Genomic DNA, 19,409 nt, shown 5'->3' with positions numbered 1-19,409 from the left:
ACGTGGCGACATGTGGTACCGTCGTGCGACCTTCTTCCTGGGAAAGACACCAGATGATTTAATCGTTCAACTTTTATACACGAACCTTCTACAGCCAATAATCTTCAAGCCAAGCCGCCTACTCCAAGCTACCCTTAACCTTTTAACCTCTCCAATAAGAAGCCACCAAATGTCCGTTTCCGTAATTAAACCACGCCTACCGAAATGGTGCTGAACAAAACCAGGGAGTTAGAGAGATTTGATGGCAGAGTCAGAGATGGATTGAGTCCTCAGAGTCCTGAGTAAGTCCTCAGGGTCCTGAGTGACGGAAGAGCCCGAGATCGGACAGAGCCAGAGGTCGGACAGAGCCAGAGACCGGACAGAGCCACAGATCGGACAGAGCCAGAGACCGGACAGAGCCAGAGACCGGACAGAGCCAGAGACCGGACAGAGCCAGAGACCGGACAGAGCCAGAGATCGGATCGAGCCAGAGTTCGAATCGAGCTAAAGAGTGGACCGAGTTAAAGAGCGGACAGACCCAAAGGGTTAAGGAGACCCCAAACGAGCGACATATCGTTCAAGGACGAAGGCCAGGAAAAGGAGCTAGCTAGCCACGCCGAAGAGCAAGTCTTTGGGAAGTCGGACCACCAGCCAGAAGTTGAACGGCACCAGACCGTGTCATCAATCGGTGAGCGAAAGCCACAGGCTTCAAACTATTGTGATAGAAAGAGAGAGCCCGCGTATTACCCCCCCCCCCCCCCCGCGACGTTCGTGTTATTGCATACTTATTTTTAGTATTATTAAGTGTTTAAGTATTTTATTGTCATTTGTATTGTTATTATTATTTTGGTTTACAATATATAAAAAATTTTGGACACCCGTACTCTCGTTGTGTATTTACCTATATCATACCCCTTGACATTCTTGAACCCGGTTACTTAACGTTCAGGTTGTTTCTCACGAGATTCCTCCTACTTTGATAACGCTAGGGAAACCAATAGACACGTTTAATCGTCATCTAGAAATTAGCGTTGCAGAGTTAGTTTAGTTAGGGTGTATAAAATCGAAAATAAACCTCCACTATCCCACACCGCCCCGCTTTTCCGACAAAACAATATTTTAACTGTTGCAAAAAAAATTATTTTCAATGTGTAATCACTGTATATAAATGTATAAATAATTACATCTATAATCCATTCAACTATAGTCGTCTCTCCGCATATTTTACTAGAAAACAGTACATATTAGAAGTGCCTTTCGCACGCACTGAATTAAAATTAAAATCTATATTTTGTATCGGCCCAAAGTTAATGAATTTACTTAATCTCCCTTCTACAATTAACCTATTTACTTTTAAAAAACTAGCAAAAGAACTTGTATTAGAGAACTAAGTTTATCTTCTTTGTTTACCTTTTTTCTTGTTTTTTCTCTTTGTTTGTGAGTATTTCCGCCAAGCTGACTAAAAGTCGTCTTCCGACTTGGCCTAACCAGTTAAGAATTTATTGTATCCCAAGGGTCTATAAATAAATAAATTATTATTAAGAAAAAACCTTTTTCGGAATTTGGGGGTAAAACCTCATCAAACTAACTATATACACTTGCAATATCTATGTTTCCCATAAAAACCAGCGTGATTTAAAGCCGAGATTTTCGCCAGTCAATGATTTTGAAAATACTCGCAACAGATAGCCTTTTTTGACGAAACCGTCGGATTCGGTCCGGCAAAGGTTTTTTGAATGATTCTGGTATTTTCGAGGGCACTGATCACGAATCTGCCGGGTTCCAGAGCGAGAAAGTTGGGCATTTTAAGTTATGACGTCATCAAGATAGCCGCCGGTACCACAACACTAAAAGTTGCTTATCTCCAGAACGCCTTGTTCGAATATTACTTTTAAGGTGTCATTTGATAGATATTGGACTTTTTCATATCATAGTCGTAATGAATCGCCAATATCTATCACCAGGGGGCAGTGTGATATTTTTTATGTCCTTAATGTTGATTATTGCAAAGAATATAGGCTTGTAATATCTCATTTAAAAGCATTTTACGACCCCTAAGTCATTTAAATGCTGTAAAATTAATAATTTATTCATACTTCCACTAGAGGGCGCTGTGATAATTTTGAGCCCTTAACTGTGATTCGTACAAATAATATGTAGGCTTGTAATACCTCATTAAAAAGCATTTTACGACCCCTAAGTCATTTCGATGCGGTTATGCTGATTCTTACAAACAATACTTAGACTTGTAATATATATATATATCTCAGTTAGGTGGCGCTGTAATATGTTGAGATTCCATATATATGTACAAAATAATTTTGTTTGTTTTTTTTTTGTTGGGAAGAGTATAAAGGTTTTAACCTTTAGTGACCCCACATTTTCACAAAGAACAAACTCGCAACTTAAAACGCCAATGTTTCATACCCGAGAGAAATATATTGTTGAGACGCTTCTGTTAATTTCTGGTGTAGAATTGAAATTTGATCTTGGGGCAAAGGGCGTTCCGCTTTTCGGACCTTTATTTCACCCAGGATTTTAGTTGGAAATCTGTCATTGTAATGAAATGGCCGAATCTACTGTAGATAATTGCTTTTTTGAATGTAAAAAGACAGGAAAGTTAATCGTAGCTAGCGAAGCGGGGACTAATAAAATAATTAAGTCAAGTATTACTAGAAAGGATAACTACCACGTTGATTTACAACAAAAGTTAAGTGAAAATGAAAGTTTTACCATATTGTATCACAAAACATGCGTTTCAATGTACAATTCCAAAGATCATATCCAAAGTCACTTAAAAAAATTGGAAAGTGAAAGTGTGACTTTTAATGTAGAACCACCCCAAAGACGTTCAAGTTCGCTATCATTTAATTTCAAGGACAATTGTTTCATTTGAGGTGAAACATCCAAGCAGATGGAGACCTACTAGCCAGTGTCGAACGATTGAGATGAAAAATTCCATATTAAAAGTTCGGAATCGAGTTTTAGGAGCGGTATCTGATCTCCACGCAGCAGATGCCCAATATTATAGAGACTGCCTCAGAAATTTCACTGGAAAACGTATTAAGTCGCTGTTAGGTAAGCCGTCAGAAACACATATAGACAACGAAGAAAGAGCTTTCAAGACGTTGATTACTATGTTCGAAGACAACCCAAAGAAAATGTGGAATTCGGTGGAGGTTTTCAGTATATTTTCCGAAGAATTAGGTCAGGATTCTGCAGGAATGGACGATCACGTTATAAAGGCCAAAAGATGCCACCTACTTAATCAACTGCTCATTTTTAAGGTGAGTGGATGCGCTAGTATTTTATGACTGAGAAATAATAGACCCGAAACTATGTTGGTCAACACTGATGATACTGATCACGTTTCACGTGTGATAAACGAAATCAAAATGCAATCAAAGAGCCTTTCGACGAAAATAGACACTTACGGTACTAGTAACTTTTCTATAGAGAAAGCCGTGGAATGCACCAGTGAGAGTTTATTGAGGCTGATCAAGGGGTTTCTTTCCACCAACGAAGTTACGAGACAATCACTAAGTCTCGCTCAATCTATTCAAGCTCTGATTCTTAAGACATTTAACCAAACTACATTAGGCTTAGGGTTAAAACTACACCATCAATTCGGATCCAGGGACCTAATAGATACCCTTCACGCCAATGGATATATACCATCTTATGACGAAATTAAGCGCTTCCGAAAGTCGGCGGCGAAATACGCGAGTGATGAAGAAGGCGACATTGAAAAACTCCATAGTGGGGGTCTTACCGGCGCTTGGTTTGACAACTTCGACTTACAAGTCTTCACTCCCAATGGCGCGAGAGAAACTCATAGCATGGCTGTCGAAATAGTACAAAACAGTTCTGGTTCCACCTCAATGACAGCGGCTTTAAAAATATCAATCCTCGACATTCCCAGACTATCTAGACAAGAACTCGCTATTTTAAATATTCACTATTTATCACCGACTTGTCTTCAACACTTCAATGGACAGAGGAAGCCAAAACCACCTGAGGTTCTTGTAAATTCCGGGCTTCCCTATAACTTTCCCGCAAAACTAACCGAATCTATCGCAGCTGCTCTAGAATGCGATTTTGATTGGCTTTTGGCACTTACTAGTCTATCAGAGGAAACCGACTTAGTCCCCAAATGGTCGGGGTATATGGCTAAGCGTTCTCGACAAGACCAGGTTGCGAAACCATATACCAAACACATGTTTGGTCCTTTAATAGTTTCCCCGCCCTCGCACCCAGACACTGTTTTGACAACTCTCCTCTACATCGAGAGACTTATCAAGAAATGTGGGTTGTCATTTTATCACGTTAGTGCTGACACGCAGTAGTGACGCAAATTAAATGGTCGTTCCCAGAGAGATGGAGTAATTTGATAGTTAGGCCCGGAGGAATGCACACTTTGATGTCATTTATTGGCTCCATCGAAACACTAATGAACAACACTGGTCTGGAAGATATACTCGCTTCAACGTTTAAAGGGGTCGTTCACACGCTCTCCGGAAAAGCTTGGCCGAAAGCGGTTCGTGGATTAAGAATGGTTGTTGCGGAACTTTTACGCCCACTTATTCAGTCTGGTATAACAACATATCTTGACTTAGAAGACGTTCTTGAGAAAGCAAAAATTTAAAGAAACAGTCATCTTGGGGTAGATCGTCTAATTAAGCCGGTTATACTGATTTTGCTATATATAAGAGCGGAAAGAGAAGGAAACTGGTTGCTGCATGTACATTGCCTTGAAAAGATGACTCCTTATTTTTTCGCCGCTGGTCACTGGAACTACGCCAGATACATCACGTGGCACCTTTTGGAATTGAAAGTGTCCTAACCCGAAGAAGATTTGAATAGTTTTTTAAAAGGACAGCACGTTTGTCGCCATCAACGACGTGTATGGAGTGGAGTATTTCTGGATCAGTTTGGTGAGCAAACGTATATACTCTACGGCAAAGGAAAAGGGGGGCTTGTTGGTAAGACACTCTCCGAGGAACAAGTGTCAGTTTGGACAAACTCTCATCACATTTGCAACACCTTTTCGTCAGCCTACGATATCAAGCATAACGACGACTTAGACGATGAATTCGAGTATTTAAATTCGAGTCACAAAGAGGAAGGAAAAAAGTGGATTGAAAGCGATAACCTGGATCGAATGAAAATAAAAGACGAGCTTAAGAATCATACAAATCAACTCTCCGAAGAAAATAAAGATACTCTTTTCAATATAGTCACTGTGAGAGTCGCGTCAGCATGTGTTAATGTCGATATCGCTTTGAGCGTGGGAGAGCAAATGCGTGCGCGTTTTACTGGTAGCCTCCCTAATGGGATTTACGCGCCGATAAAAAAGAGAGTATGCACTATGGAAGCTTCAAAGAAATCGGTCAAAATTGGGGACTGACACCTTTACGATATGGAAAAGCGTTACGCGCGACTACTTATCATATCTAATAAGAGATAAGTCAAATTGGAAGATTTATTTAAGTACGAACTTTCGGCAGTCCCGACCTCTTTGTTTGACGAATATGGAGACATGAGAAAAGGTACGAAATCAACATTAGTTTCCCAGCTAGCAGTTTTTACAAGCGAGAAATTAAATGAGATTGATGTGGAACTGGGAAGCTCTTTACCATATTTCATGGCTAAAACTTGGTACCGTCTCTGACCTTGCTTCTATGATATGCCAATATGTGAACGGTAATCAGGAAGTTCTTGTAATTTTTGATAAATATAAGAAAGGGTGAATAAAATCTCACGAAAGAGATCGACGCAATGGAAACGCATCTTCAAAGCAACTTATTGAGACAAAGGACACGGTACTTCCCCCTAAAGAAATGATCATGAAAAGTGATGATTAAAAACGTCAGTTAGTTAGAGCCATCTTTAATTCTTACAACGAAACTAAAGTTTGCCTTATTGGAGAGGAACAATGTTTATTCCAACACGAAGAGGCCGAAGTCACAAAGTCACAATTATAAGCTATCTTCTTAAACTCAACAACGAACGAGGAACTCATCTTCAAGTTAAATCGGAGGATACCGGTATTTTCCTTCTGTTCATTTATTTGGTTTGGAAATACAAAATAAGCTTCACAGTGTCGACGAAGATGTTTGACGGACGAATAATTGATATAAAGAAGACCGTTTCAAAATTGGAAGGTATAAGAGGCTCTATTTTGCTCTTAAAGGCTTTGACCGGGTGCGATTCCGTTTCTTACCCGTTTTTGGAAAGGGAAGGTTGGTGCCTTAAAATCTTTTTTCAGATCGAAACTATATCTTTCCCTAATGCGCGACGAGATGGCATCGGAAGAAAATTACGCAAAAGTGGATAAAGCTTTCATGGTCAATTTGTACGGTGGAAGCCAATGGACTGAGATGACCACGTTACGATACCAAATTTTTAGTAGGAGGAAAGACCCATCGAAAATTAAATCTCTTCCACCAACGAATGAAGCTTCAGCTTACCACATAAAATGGGCTCGCCTTCAAGTGTTGACTTGGTGTGCCGCGGATAAGCTTGAGCCCACAAATTTAAAAATTAGCAAATTTGGGGGGCACTTGGATAAGGAGGTCCCAGTACCAAATTTTGGTACATCAGCTGTAGCCCCTGAAGGGTTGCTGAAAGTTGTTGCTTGCTCTGGCCATTCTAAAAACATGTGCGAAGGAAAGCGATGTAACTTCAATTCTTCTGGCCTATCGTGTACGTCTTATTGCAAATGTGAAGGGGGGGCGATAACTGTAAAAATAAATACTCAGTTAATCCAGTGGTTGTATAATTTGACGATGATAAGGCGAAAACTGATAAATACATGTATGTCATTTGAATAAATATTTTTATTCATATGTAATGTGTTGAATTTCATCCTTTTACAACTCACCCTAGTGGAATATATTAATAAATTAGGGGTTCTTTAGTACTCTGCCGACCAAGGGATCGCGAAATTCTTTCAAATAAGATATTGCAAGCCTACATATTATTTGTACCCTAAGTGGATGTGGATCTCTAAGTAGACAAATTCCGGGTCTCGGTCGGGTACCTTAGTTTGGGTTTCGTGACGTCAGAGCTTGTATATAGAGCAAACGCGAGAGAAAATGTTTCGGCGGAGGCCCCACCGAGTGGTCAAGACGGCAACTTAAGGTGAGGAGCAGAGACCATCTATCTAGAAAAATTAGATTCGCAGAGGCATGGTAGAGGTTTTTAGGGGAAGGACTCGAGGAGCCAACCCCCAAAAATTTTTCTCTCTCGGACGCCCGAGACACGTTTCAGACGTGAAACGTACCGTAAGAAATGTAAGAAACGTTAGGTTCGGCAGTAGAAATTCAGAGTGAGGTTGAGGTGATACACAGTATAGGACGGTTGTAAAGTGCTGCCAGACCGACCCCGACAAAAGACTCTGGACATAGGTAGCATAGAGTTTTGTATACTTAGAGAGAATGATACACTTATGTTTGTACGAATCACAGTTACGGGCTTAAAATTATCACAGCGCAGTTATGAATAATTTATTAATTTAACAGCGTCGAAATGATGTAGCGGTCGGGCAAATGCTTTTAAATGCGATATTACAAGCCTATATTATTTGCAAAAATCAACATTAAGGGATTAAAAAAATATCACACTGCCCCCTGGTGATAGATATTGGTAATTCATCACGACTATGATATTAAAATGTGCCATATCTATCAAATGACACCTTAAACGAAATATTCGGACAAGGCGTTCGGGGGGTAAATCCCGTTTAGTGTTATGGTACCGGCAGCCATCTTGATGACGTCATAACTTAAAATACCCAACTTTATCGCTCTGGAACCCGGCAGATTCGTGATCAGCACCCTCGAAAATACCAGAATCATTCAAAATACCTTTGCCGGACCGAATCCGACGGTTCACCCCTCTGTCTCCTGGACTATTACATTTAACGTAGTTTAAGCCCCGCCCGTTCCCTAGACGCATTCGAATCACGGTACATATATAGTTTCCTCACAGAAAGAGGTGCCGGGTTCGATTCCAACTTATGGCACTGGGTGAAAACTCGGAACCACTCCTGCGTAGTTTGCAAGTTCTCTCCCCATTTCTTCCGTTTCCTCTTTCCACAAAAACTTTTAGAGGTTAACGGTAATAGTTAGTGTAGGGCGCTGTTGGCCCGCGTGGCATGAAGGGCTTGCCACCACCCTTTTACGCATTGCAACCCGGCCACCTGTTTAAGGAATTAAAAGTTGCTTGATGACTTGGGTGACTTGGGCCAATGGTGCTGCTTTGGGTATTAGCCTAGCTGATTATTATTTATTATTATTATTGTTTATGGTAAATAATCATTGGTCTTGGTTTAATTTGAATGTTTTGTGTCCGCAGGTCGCGGAATGTCGGACTCGTCGGTGTTCCGGGTGAGGCTCGTGAAGCGGAAGCAGAGCGGCTTCGGCTTCATCGTGAAACAGCGAGCCACGCCGCCCAGGCTGGTGGTCTCGGAACTGGTCAAGAACGGCGAGGCGGAGGAGTGCGGCCTGGTGCAGCCCGGAGACCTGATTCTGGGAGTGGACGGCAAAGACGTCAGCGAAATGGTCTACGAGGCGGCCGTCGAGCTGCTGCGCTCAGTGGCGGTGGGGAAACCAGTCGAGATCTTAATCAGATGCCCCAAGGAACAAAGAGTTCGACTGGAAACCACCTACGCCCAGGACGGATCACCCAAACTCGTTCGCGTCTCCGAAACTGTGGACAAAATACCGACAATCTTAAAGGTGAGCTCGTCGTGCGTTCGCTATTCTATAATATTTGCTATCTTGAACTGGGAACTAACAGAGTAGCTCTATTTCTCTGGTGTTGGGTTGCCCAAATATCCAATCTAAAAGAACGTCCTTTTGAAGGTTGAAATTACCATTTTCAAGGTCAAGATTTCCATTTACTAACGATCTCTCATTTCGGCACGTATGCTCTAAAGCTGATATTAGTTGATATAACCATGACCTGAAGTTACTTTAATCAAATTCGTATTCTTTAACGTGTTAAATCTAAATAACTATTAATTTTAAAATTGACGGAAAACTGTTTTAAAAAGCAACATAATTATTTGAAAATTTTTTCCCGATTTTCAGGTAGTTAATCCCCTTCAGAATTACCAATCAAATTCTGGAATTTTTCAGAACCTATTTCAGAAATCCAACAATTATGTGGCCCTTTAACTATTTAAATCTATACGTATAAATACCAAAATAAAATATGACATTATATTTAATATCCTTAAATTTAATGTAACCTCTTTTCCTTTTATTATCGTGATCAATAATTTTATTTAGTATCCAAATGCATTATATTTGTAGACAGTAACTATCCATAACAGTCAATGCCAATTCAGTCATAAACGTGCATTTTCTATTAAGTAATAAAGTTGGAAAGTTTCTCTCGGTTATTGATTGTATTCGCGTAATCCCCAAATCGAGCTCGTTCACTTTGTTTCGATTGTGGCTCCATCGCACGGACGTTCAGTGATTCCACTATTTATACTGAATGATGTATTCTGGTCTAGGCGCCCAAAGAAAGGAGATATAGGTTCGGACATTTCGAGTAATGCGCGAATCGTCAATGCAAATACTGAGCGGAACATCTGCTATAACGTTTCTCTCTTTTCTCATTTGTTTTTAAATCAAAACTTTATTTTTCAAACCTATAGCCTGATAGGACTCGCTGGTCGGATGGCCGTTTAGCTTGAGATATTTGTATTCCTTTTCGCCGATTTCGTTAAACAAATGGGATGTTAGCTAAATAATGCGCGTTTCACTGCCCACAAATAACTCGCATTGTATTTACTGAGGACGAAAACAATAACGATTGTTAAAGACTACTATTTAACTCGAAAAATGAAATATTTCCATTATTATTGGGTGATTAAATTTTGACAAAAATCTATAATATTAGATTCAATAGCCTCGGACTGTTTTCATTTTCTTGAGGTGGATTGGCAGCATTGCTAAAAATCATCTCAACGTAATCATTATCCTTCAGTAGAAATATATACATTCTTGATAATAGTATACAGCGTTGCCAAACGGACGTACAAGTCGATAACTTAAGTCCAAATTTTGGATCGTACGATAACTCGTTATTTTCGTTAATTCGACCTTATCGTACGGTACTGTACGATAATTTTATAGCTTAGCGAACAACAGGTTAAAATTCTAATAATCAAATGTTTCAGTGAATATTGTTTCAATAGGACCAACTATACATTCGAACAAAATTCAAATTTACGACCATTTTTCAAGCATACGATAATTGTGGCCCTTTCAAAAGTGATATAGTATAATTAAATTAAATAATTTTTATAATAATGTTCCAAAAGCAGACTTAGTACTTATCTTTAAATAAGAAATTTGGCTTTCAAATAAAAGGGTGGCTTGTCTATCTTGTTTATCAATATCTGAGATCCCATTTTATGTCGTCGCAAACTTTTATCTATTTTGACGTGATTTCAGTAAATTACCTTCCGCACACAGAAATACTACCGATTCTCAATCGTAAAAAAACTATATAATAAGCAGCATTATCCTTCGAAACTGCATACGTTATCGACTTCATTTAGAAAGCAAAATATACTGAACAAAATTCATTGTGGTTATCGTACTTAATACAAATTTGAAGTCCAGTTAACTGAGAATGACTTAAAATTAGTTAAGTTCTTAGCGCTGGTAATTTAAAGAGTAAATTTATTCTGAAATCAATTTCCGCTCGGTAAATTAAATCGCGAAACGAATACGTTTTTTCGGGTTTTTTAAACGATTCTTTCGTTGTAATTTTTTACCGAAACGTGATCTGCTTCGCAATGAACGAAGCTAATTTTACGTCTTCGAACACGTTCCTCACTTTTTTAATCAAAATCAAACAGGATAATTAAAAAAATAAAACAGTTAAAATATCTACGCAATTTTTAAGCCTCGAATTTAACATTTCAACATGAGTATTTTGGAGGAATTTGATTCTGTTATAGTTTCCTAAAAATTCGTAAATTAAAGAACCTCCAAATCGGCACCGATTTCCGAAGACCAAAAAATCTTTGTGTGTAGCATTTGGACTCAGAAGGCCAATTACTTTAAATAATTTAAAATAAAATTTAAAATAATTTAATTAATAAAATTGTAGTTTAAACGCGTGGTCTCGACGCAGTCACTATCTCTATGAATAAATAAATACATTCTTGAAGAAACTAATTATACTAATATTTCCTAAATTTCGGCCCATTGTAGCTGATTAACTCACAAATTATGGACATACACTTAAAGATTTGTATACCCCCTAACCGTTAAATAAAACATACCGGGGGGGGGGGGTATTATGGACATAAGTATATGTATTTGTACCCCGCTGCTCCGCCTTAAGCACTACAGCGGCCACCAAAACAACCAGCCCCGGACAAAAGTGCGCTTTGCGAAACAACGTTCGGCCAGTGAGACAGCCATTTTGACCGCCTCACATATAGCAAACAAACGCCCTCATCACGGCCCAACAAAAGGCGACACCATGGGCTGCCCGAGACCCACCCTCGCACAGCTGAGGACTAGAGTGGCTTCCTCTTCCACTGCAAACTACCCTCCTTAGTAGGTCACAGAATGACGAGTGTGGAACACCCATGAGGTTCCAGTGACCCAGCGCCCCGATCACATGACCTTGAGAGCCGGGTATGGAGCCCCCCACAGGCTCCAGTGACCCCATCACACCACAGATAGGGACAGTGGGTATTATGGACATAAGGTTATGTATTTGTACCCCGCCGTTCCGCTGGGCACTACGGCGGCACACAAGACAAAGAGTCATGCCGGACAAAAATGCACTTTGCGAAACAAACGTTCGGCCAGTGAGACAGCCATAAAGACAGGCTCACATATGGCAAACAAACGCCCTCATCATGGCCCAACAAAAGGCGACACCATGGGCTGCCCTAATTCCCACCCTCGCACAGCTGAGGACTAGAGTGACTTCCTCTTCCACCACACAAATCCTCCCCAGTAGGATATTGAATGCCAAGTATGGAACACCCCCGAGGTTCCAGTGACCCAGCGCCCCGATCACGAGACACCTCCTCGAGGACTCCAGTGACCCAGCAAACCGGGTGTGGACCGCCCCCAAGAGCCCCGCGACACCGAACGCCGGGTGTGGAGCCCCTCAAGAGCTCCAGTATTATGGACATAAGTATATGTATTTGTACCCCGCTGCTCCGCCTTAAGCACTACAGCGGCCACCAAAACAACCAGCCCCGGACAAAAGTGCGCTTTGCGAAACAACGTTCGGCCAGTGAGACAGCCATTTTGACCGCCTCACATATAGTCCATAGTATTATGGACAGCTAACAAGCATTTTTTTTAAATATTTCCTCTTCAACACGGAGCATAAAAACAACAATTTAAATATAAGCATGAACCCAGGGGTGGCCAAATGGGCGGTCTTTTGTAAATGGAAAACTTGATCTCAACCTCAAAAATCTTTTATGCACCTTTGCATTAACCTTATTACTATAAATGATTATCTTTTAAAATTAATCATTTACAACAATATAGTTTATTCTAAAGCCGATAGAAATACAAACTTTTATTTGAAAATTGTTTCATAAAATAAATTAAAAATTACGTTTACTATTCGTAACATTTTTTAACAAATTGTGTGAACCAACACCTTCATGTGACCAGCGCCGTTGCCAAGGCACAGTGTTTCAAAGAGCCCAAATTTTGGCCAAAATTAAAAAATTGGCCGTTACATATAATATTTACATTTTGGTTATAACGACATAATGGCGAGTGATGCAGCGCCAAAAGTTTTTAGCTGCGACCCCTAGCGTCGAAGCCACTTTCCCGGAAGGAACACAGGGTTTTCGATGGGGTCATCCGATAAACATTAGTGAACGTAGAATGTGGAAAAAAATCACTGTCATAAGTTATTTCAAACATAGTTACAACTAGTTTAAGGGTTGGAAAAGGCCATTTTGGAGCATTTTAACACGCGATTTATTTATATAATACGCAGGTGGACAACTATAATGTTTCCTAAGTTTATTAGTAAAAAACTTTGCAGTTAGTCTATTTAATAAATTTGTTAAATTTCCCTTCGCAACCTTCGGAGAAAGTTTGGTGGGAATACTTCCTTTAGTTCCCAAACTAGTTTTCACCTATTTCCAAGGGACATTGATTTGAAAAGGGAATGGATAGAGAGGGTACCATCAATACCAAACTCTTTTAAATCAAATTAATCGATAAGCCCTAAATTAAGGAACTGGAAACGTACTCCTTCGATTAAAATTTACGGACGTCATTTTAACGTAACCGTTGCGAAGAAATATGATATGGTTTAATGCTTTTATATTTTCAGTATTTATATAGCTGAAAATATGATTAAGATATTAAATATACTACTTAATACTTACAGATGTTTTAATTTTAAATCACAACTGTCAAGCCGGATAAATTTAAAAAAATTAGATATGAAAATATATAGTTTATTTCAGACACAGGAACCATAATCATGGTTTATAAACCATGCCATAATTTCACTTCTTTGCGATGCAGCAGCTGACAGCCCGACAATCATAAATAAACGAATAAAACCTTGCTCTAATGAGAGTCGTCAATTAGTGTTTCCGCTTGATAAAACTAATTTGTACAATATTGGAAACAATATTAAGTTAATCTAATTTGTACGAGTGTTTGCTAGAGTACATAAAAAAATTAATTATCATATACTGATACCGATTTAAAACCGTGTATAATAGCTTTAAACCTTTCGATAAAAATGAATTTATAACTTTTAAGATAATAAATTTAAATTTAATTATTTTATCTCTGCTCTCTTTTTTAAGAAACGTTTTCCTTTAAAAAGATAGAATACGTTTAAAAATATTGACACCTTTTTTATACGACTTTATTTACTTTTAATTTCCATCTGTAAATTAGTTTTTCCCAATTTATTAAAAATTCCTTTCATTTCTGGCTACTAAAATGGCAATTTTAGACTAGCTTTTCGATAATATTCTCCAAATTTCTAAACCCAACTTTCTCCAAAGGTTGCGAAGGGAAATTTAAAAAAAAAAACATAAAATTTACTAACGCTCGTAAGTGTTACGTTTTCTAATAAACGTTAGAAAAATTATTGTTATCCACATGCGTCTCTCGGAATAAATCGCATGTTAACATGCTACAAAGTGTTTTTTCCCACCCTTAAACTAGTTGTAACTATTGTTAGAAATAACTTATGACTGTGAATAGTTCTTTTTATAAAATAACCTTGGCCATCTTGTTGAAATGTTACCTCCCCGCTTCAGCTGTGGATCCGTTTTCTCTCCCAATAAAGAGTTTATGAACTCATTCTTAGGCATTGGCTGAACTATTCCAGGGCAACATTTTAACAAGCTGGGCAAGCGTAAAGACATTTTATAAAATCAACTATTGTTTTCTACGTTATCTCGAATGACACCAACGAAAACACAAGGGTTCCTTCATGGAAGGTAATTTCGCCGCTTGGGGTCGCAGCTAAATATTTCGGTTCTGTGTCACTCGCCATTATATCCTTATTACAAAATTGTAAATATTATTTGTAAATGATCACTTTTGATTTTTTAGCTAAAATTGTGGATCTTTGTGCAGGGTTCCTAGTTTGGGGACGCTTAAGATATAAGCGCTTACACCAGGGCATCAAAAAAATCCTTAGGCTTAGAAGGGGAGTTTACAGGGAACCGTTAATTAAAGGTATTCAAGAACAGATAACATTTTATTTTGAAAGTTTTTGTGTGTGTAGCACCACCTTTAACCCCTCTAGGACTAGAAACTTGTGTAATCCATTCGGAAGTAATGATTTGTTTGCAAAGAATCAATATGATTCGGAACTGACAGGTGACACTTTCCTTGGCGTTTACGGTTATAGATCACGCATCTTTACCGATATCACGAATAACATACCTGTTAACATCCGTATAAAGTTCTATTGTTCAACCCTCATTAACATCTACACTCTTAAAACAGCTTACCAGCGTTGCCAGACGTACAATCATTATCGCACACACTGATAATTTCGAGCTAAATTTTGCGATACAAGATATTTTTAAGGGCGTACAATAGTACGCTATTTTCTATAATTCGGTCTGAGCTTACGATGATAATTTTAGAATTTACCGGAAAACATTTCCAAATTAAGCGTTTTTCAATAGGCAGAACCTTATTTAATTAGACAGGTTAAATATAACCTTCACCTACGTTTAACTGCAATATTCAGATAAAAGTCAAATGCACCGTCAAATTTCAAGCGTACGAAAATTGGTTTTCTGAAATCGAAATATTTGACTTTCGTGGCCTAGCAACGCTGAAGTGTATCCAAATTTCCAATTTAAAAATCGCCAGGTTGAAGGTCGTAATCGTCCATTTTATAGCAGCTATTATTTATTAAAAGTTAATTATGACTCAAATATATTTTCGAAATGAAAGTTTTAACAGTAGAGATCTCCAATCACTTAAGATGACGCGTTTGTAAACCCTTGACCTAAAAACAAACTCTGAAGCGTCCGACTTGAAATGAAAGTAAATTTGAGTTTTCCTTCTCTTTTTGTCGTGGCGATTTCAGTCTCCGAAGAAACAAGCTTTCAACAACGACTCCGAGAACGAACGAAGCCCCGCCAAAGCCCCGGCGCTAAACAATAGTCAATCAGCGGCGGTGGTGGCCGCTTCAGCCAGCGATTTGAGGGGGAAGACACCGCCGCCGAGTCCCGCCAAGAGAATAAATCAAGCTTGTTCCGACGTGTCGAAGTGCAAAGTGGAAGAGCCACCGAAGAGCCAAGGCAGCCCAACCACCAAGAAGAAAGAGCGCCCTCCGCCCTTGTCCCCGCAGCCCAAGAGCGAAGAAGGAAGCGAAAGGTGTTTCTTCGGCGCCACCCTGCAACCCTTCAACGTTAACCAGGGACGACGATGGAGTGCAACACGTCTACTGCCCTCCTCCCCAGAGAGGCCCAAGGATCTTTCGTAAGTTATGGCTCTTTGTCTCTTCCCTTTCCTCCGTCTCCCCTATCCTCACCTTCCACGATCCGCTTTGACAACTTTTTATAACGAGAATATGTCGAAATAGTGGATTTGTTGTCGCGGCGACATTTTTCAAGTTGACAATTTTACGACGAACTCTTTCATCGTCTTTAAGGTTTTTTGGACAATCCCGGCGCTTTTTGTTTGATACTCGCGGAATATCTGGTTTCCTTTGAATCGGCAATAGTCCTATAAAGCGAGTGATATACAATGGTTTCACCCTAAGCTATGACGTTCGTTAAAAGCGCCTCGCGGCTTACGAATTGAAATATTAAACGTTGCTTTTCGGGGAAGATTTTAAATTAGAAGCCGTACAAAACGAGTATTCTTACTTGTAATATTTTTTATGATAATAATATTTTATTATGATCATTAAGGGAATTAATCATGTGAAAATGGAAGCCTTCAAAGACCCCGAAATTAGCTATAAAGAGCGAGGGAGTAGTCACTCGTAAAATCTTTGTAACCCGAATACTGATTTTCGAAAAACATTCGGTGATTTCCACTATAGTTTCTCAGAGATTTCCAGTGATTTTTCACAATTAATCTGTGATTTTCAGTTATTTCTAACAATTTATCTGTGATTTTCTTAAGCGATTTCCCGTGATTACCGACGATTTGTACACCTGATTACCTAAGTGACTACCCCTTCGATAAAGAGTTAAGCGATGATTCATTATCGTAACAGGAAAGCTCTGTAGGTTTTCAATTAATGAGCGGAAAACGAGAAGGCACGAGGTCAGAAATATGTGATTAACGTGAGTGTAAAGCTAGGTTTCTAAAAAACGCTGGAAATACCAAAACAATTTGAGCTTCTGCCGATGCCTTTCGGTGGCCTGTTGAAAATCCCCACGGACAACGTTCGGCGAACGGTACAAATCCGTTTTTTTTTCTTTTTTCAAACGTCATTGGAGACCTAGCTGAAAGGTCATAAAAGTATACACGTATAGTTTTTGAGTCTACTCTATCTGTTCCTTGGAAGCCGGCTGGCTGTATGACATATATGCTATAGAAACGGCCAACCTTTAGTGAAAAGAGTAAACCGAACAACTTTAAAGGGTCAGAAAATCGTTAAAATTTCACTATTTCCCACAATAAAAATATGAAATTATGATTGGTTAAATCTACTATGAGTGACGATGTACAGAATGAAACTTGGTCTGAAATTTTCAAATGATTATCTGGCCCTTAAAGCATTTAAGTAAATATGGTTGTGCAAATACGATTAATCGAATTCAACATTAAATAAACCCGACGTTATACATATTGACTGCACACCAATTGATGTTTGTGAATTTGAAAGGAAATAGTTTTAAATTGATTTGAAATGGATATTCTTAAATAGAGCGATTATTCTACTATTAAAACCAAAAGTGACATAATTACCAAAAGTGTGTCAATCGGACCTATTTCTTAATGAATGTTACGAGGGAAATACAATTTGGGGGGGGGAGGAACGTATGCCTTGGGGAGGGAAGGAAGTTAAAACTAAAAAAATAACGCCTCGTAGTGAGGAACGGCGGAACTAAGTAGCACTGGTCAAAGCTAGTGTATTTTTTTATTTTTCGTCGTTCTGTGGAGATGCTATCGCCATCTTCCTACGATATAATACCATAGATTAAAAGAGATCCAGAATGGTGACAATAAATAGTCTTTTTATGTGGTCGATCTCGAGTCGAGCATTCATTAAACCTTTACGAAAGTACAGGGGTTGTCACACTTTTGGTAATTATGTCACTTTTGTTAAAACGTTTGACTAGCAAACGGTTCCCAATTTTCATCCAGAAATGTTTTTAAGTAATTTTTCAAACAAAATATATTTTTATGAATATAGTGACCTAAGCCAGCCAAGCTAAACCTAACCTAAATTAACCAAAATACTACTATCACTATTCTCTCCGGGAAAGAACCAAGGTGACGTCAATAATATGAGAACCGTTGTTTCGTTTAGTTGCTTATCTATTAAATAGCATTAGAATATTTTTAGATGTTAAATATTATTTTTACCAGACTTAATTTCCTAGATATCTAGCTTTAAGAAAGGGAAATAAAAAAATGTGAGTGCATGTTCTGCGATAAGTTTGAAACTTCTTTTCCTACTAGCTAAAGGCGTTTTACGCCGGGTTCTTTGGTTCCCCATTCCATAAACATTGTTAAGGGCTTTGCCACCTGGAATAATTTCATTAAAAGTCACTCGTTAGCTTGAGCCTATGGTGGTATCTTGGCTATTAACCAGTTGATTATTAGAATTATTATAATTATTATTTCAATCTAATTGTGAATTTTTCATTTGGAGTATAATATAGGAATGTTTATTTTGAGACCGAGAAAACCATGTCGATTTCCAAAATTGCGAGCGCCTAATTCCTTACTTCCTCGAAATTACTGCCATAGATGACCCGCATCTAGCTAAACACACACACACACACACACACACACACACACACACTACTATTATGTAAACAGCTTTATATAACTCTTGATAGAATGTCATACCTTTACGAAAATGGTGTATTAAATTTGATTCCAAAATTATATCCATAATTGGGTGACACCAAATTCGAGTATGATCTAAATTTAAATCCAAGATGTGTCATATTTAATCCAATTACAATGTATGAAATTCAACTTTATTCTTATTTATTAAAAAAACGGTATTTGATCCAAACAAATCTGTATTCAAACTGGATGTGTCTTAATTGCAGTTGGATCCAAAATTTTGACCTCAGATCAAGTCAGGGTAGAGGTCTAAAGGCGCGAGTGTAGACGAATAAATAGATCGGACCTGAAGTTCTCATATGAATTTAAACCATTTCGGAACAAACATTTAGCCTGCACCTTTTACAATTCGCGCCAGCAGCATCCTACAATACCTCTTCTTAAACGAACCCTCTAGCGGGATACAAACATTTAGATAAAATAAGTAGCCGATCTCTGTAAAAGCCATTCGGAAGAGTACGTTGGCGTTCCAAGTTGAAGAACGTGAATGGAATTCAGCGAATTCGGTCATTGGCGTATTTTGTAAGAAAGGCGTTGTTCCGCTTCAAAAGGTCGAACCTTTGCGAGGGGAATTTCAACACTTCGGTATTCCACGCGGGATCAATCGGAAGAAAACAAATTCCCCGTTAGGCGGCTCTTCCTTCCTTAAAACAACACTGTAAGTTCAACACATTATTATCAAGGGGAGAAAAACGATGCCTTTAACCCCAAAATATGTTATTTAGGTGGGGTGGCGGAGTGGTTAGCACTTTCGCCTCGCAGCAAGAGGAGCCGGGTTCGATCCCATCTTGTGGCACTGGGTGAAAACTCGGAACAACTCCTTCTGCGTTGAGTTTGCAAGTTCTCTCCCCACTGGTTTAAGGGGTTTTCCCCCGAGTTCTTCGG

General features: G+C 38.9%; 1 protein-coding gene across 1 annotated transcript in view; it reads left to right on the top strand.

Annotated features, from left to right (window-relative positions):
* The first annotated feature begins 6,281 nt into the window (after positions 1-6,281).
* Positions 6,282-19,409, top strand: part of LOC149959038 (nitric oxide synthase-like protein) — a 121,526-nt gene continuing 108,398 nt past the window's right edge. Inside the window, exons 1-3 of the mRNA XM_090167319.1 lie at positions 6,282-6,657; positions 8,338-8,720; positions 15,574-15,968. Coding sequence (XP_090023445.1) covers positions 6,282-6,657; positions 8,338-8,720; positions 15,574-15,968 — 1,154 coding nt within the window. The remainder of the gene's footprint in view (positions 6,658-8,337; positions 8,721-15,573; positions 15,969-19,409) is intronic.

This window comes from Leiobunum rupestre, chromosome 2, assembly GCF_980474605.1.
Source record: "Leiobunum rupestre chromosome 2, qqLeiRupe1.1.hap1, whole genome shotgun sequence".
Taxonomy (NCBI): Eukaryota; Metazoa; Arthropoda; class Arachnida; order Opiliones; family Sclerosomatidae; genus Leiobunum; species Leiobunum rupestre.
Note: the sequence above shows the minus strand (reverse complement) of the source record. Positions and strands in the feature narration are given on the sequence as shown.